Below are 717 nucleotides of genomic sequence, written 5' to 3' on the forward strand. Positions count from 1 at the left end.
GCACCCACACCATCCTGCCTGCACCCACCTGCCTGTACTTGTGTTTCCCCGACTCAAAGTTGGCCAACATCTTCTCAGGGTCCTCAGCTTCATCCGTGTCAGGTTTTTGGTTGGTGACAGGCATGTGCTCCAGGATCTTCTGGACATCAGGCTCGAAGCCCATGTCGATCATACGATCCGCCTCGTCCAGCACCACGTAGGTGCAACGGCTCAACACCAGGTACCGGTTCTCCAGCACGTCGATGAGACGCCCTGGGGTGGCGATGACGATCTAGGGGGGGTAGGACAGGAAGGTTGGTGACCACAAGTTGGGGTTAAACTAGCCCCCTACCCTCCCAGGTCACCCCCACCTTGAGGGGTTAACACCCACCTCGCAGCCCATGCGGAGGCGGAAGCCTTGGTCCTCGCGGGAGATGCCACCGATCACGGCCACCGTACGGATACCCAGAGGTTTCCCAAATTTGATGGTTTCCTCCTCAATCTGCTGGGCCAACTCGCGAGTTGGGGCCAAGATGATGGCGTAGGGACCTTGGTCTGACTCCTCAATCCTGCGGCGTGGCAGGGAGCAGCTGTGTCACCCACAGTGGCATGTGCTCCCCCTCCTCAGTGTCACCCTGTGTCACCCACCGATCAGTCTTGGTCAGGGTGGCGATCCCTGTCACCCTGTGTCACTCACCAATGGATCCTGGGCAGGGTGGTGATCCCTGTCACCCTGTC

General features: G+C 59.6%; 1 protein-coding gene across 1 annotated transcript in view; it reads right to left on the reverse strand.

Annotated features, from left to right (window-relative positions):
• Positions 1-548, reverse strand: part of DDX23 (DEAD-box helicase 23) — a gene marked incomplete at its 5' end in the record, with an annotated part of 826 nt that extends 278 nt beyond the window's left edge. The window contains 2 exons of the mRNA XM_010164755.1: positions 29-271; positions 371-548. Of these exons, the coding sequence (XP_010163057.1) occupies positions 29-271; positions 371-548 (421 nt within the window). The remainder of the gene's footprint in view (positions 1-28; positions 272-370) is intronic.
• Between the last annotated feature and the right edge of the window lie 169 nt (positions 549-717).

Source organism: Antrostomus carolinensis, unplaced genomic scaffold (genome assembly GCF_000700745.2).
Source record: "Antrostomus carolinensis isolate BGI_N321 unplaced genomic scaffold, ASM70074v2 scaffold46523, whole genome shotgun sequence".
NCBI lineage: Eukaryota > Metazoa > Chordata > Aves > Caprimulgiformes > Caprimulgidae > Antrostomus > Antrostomus carolinensis.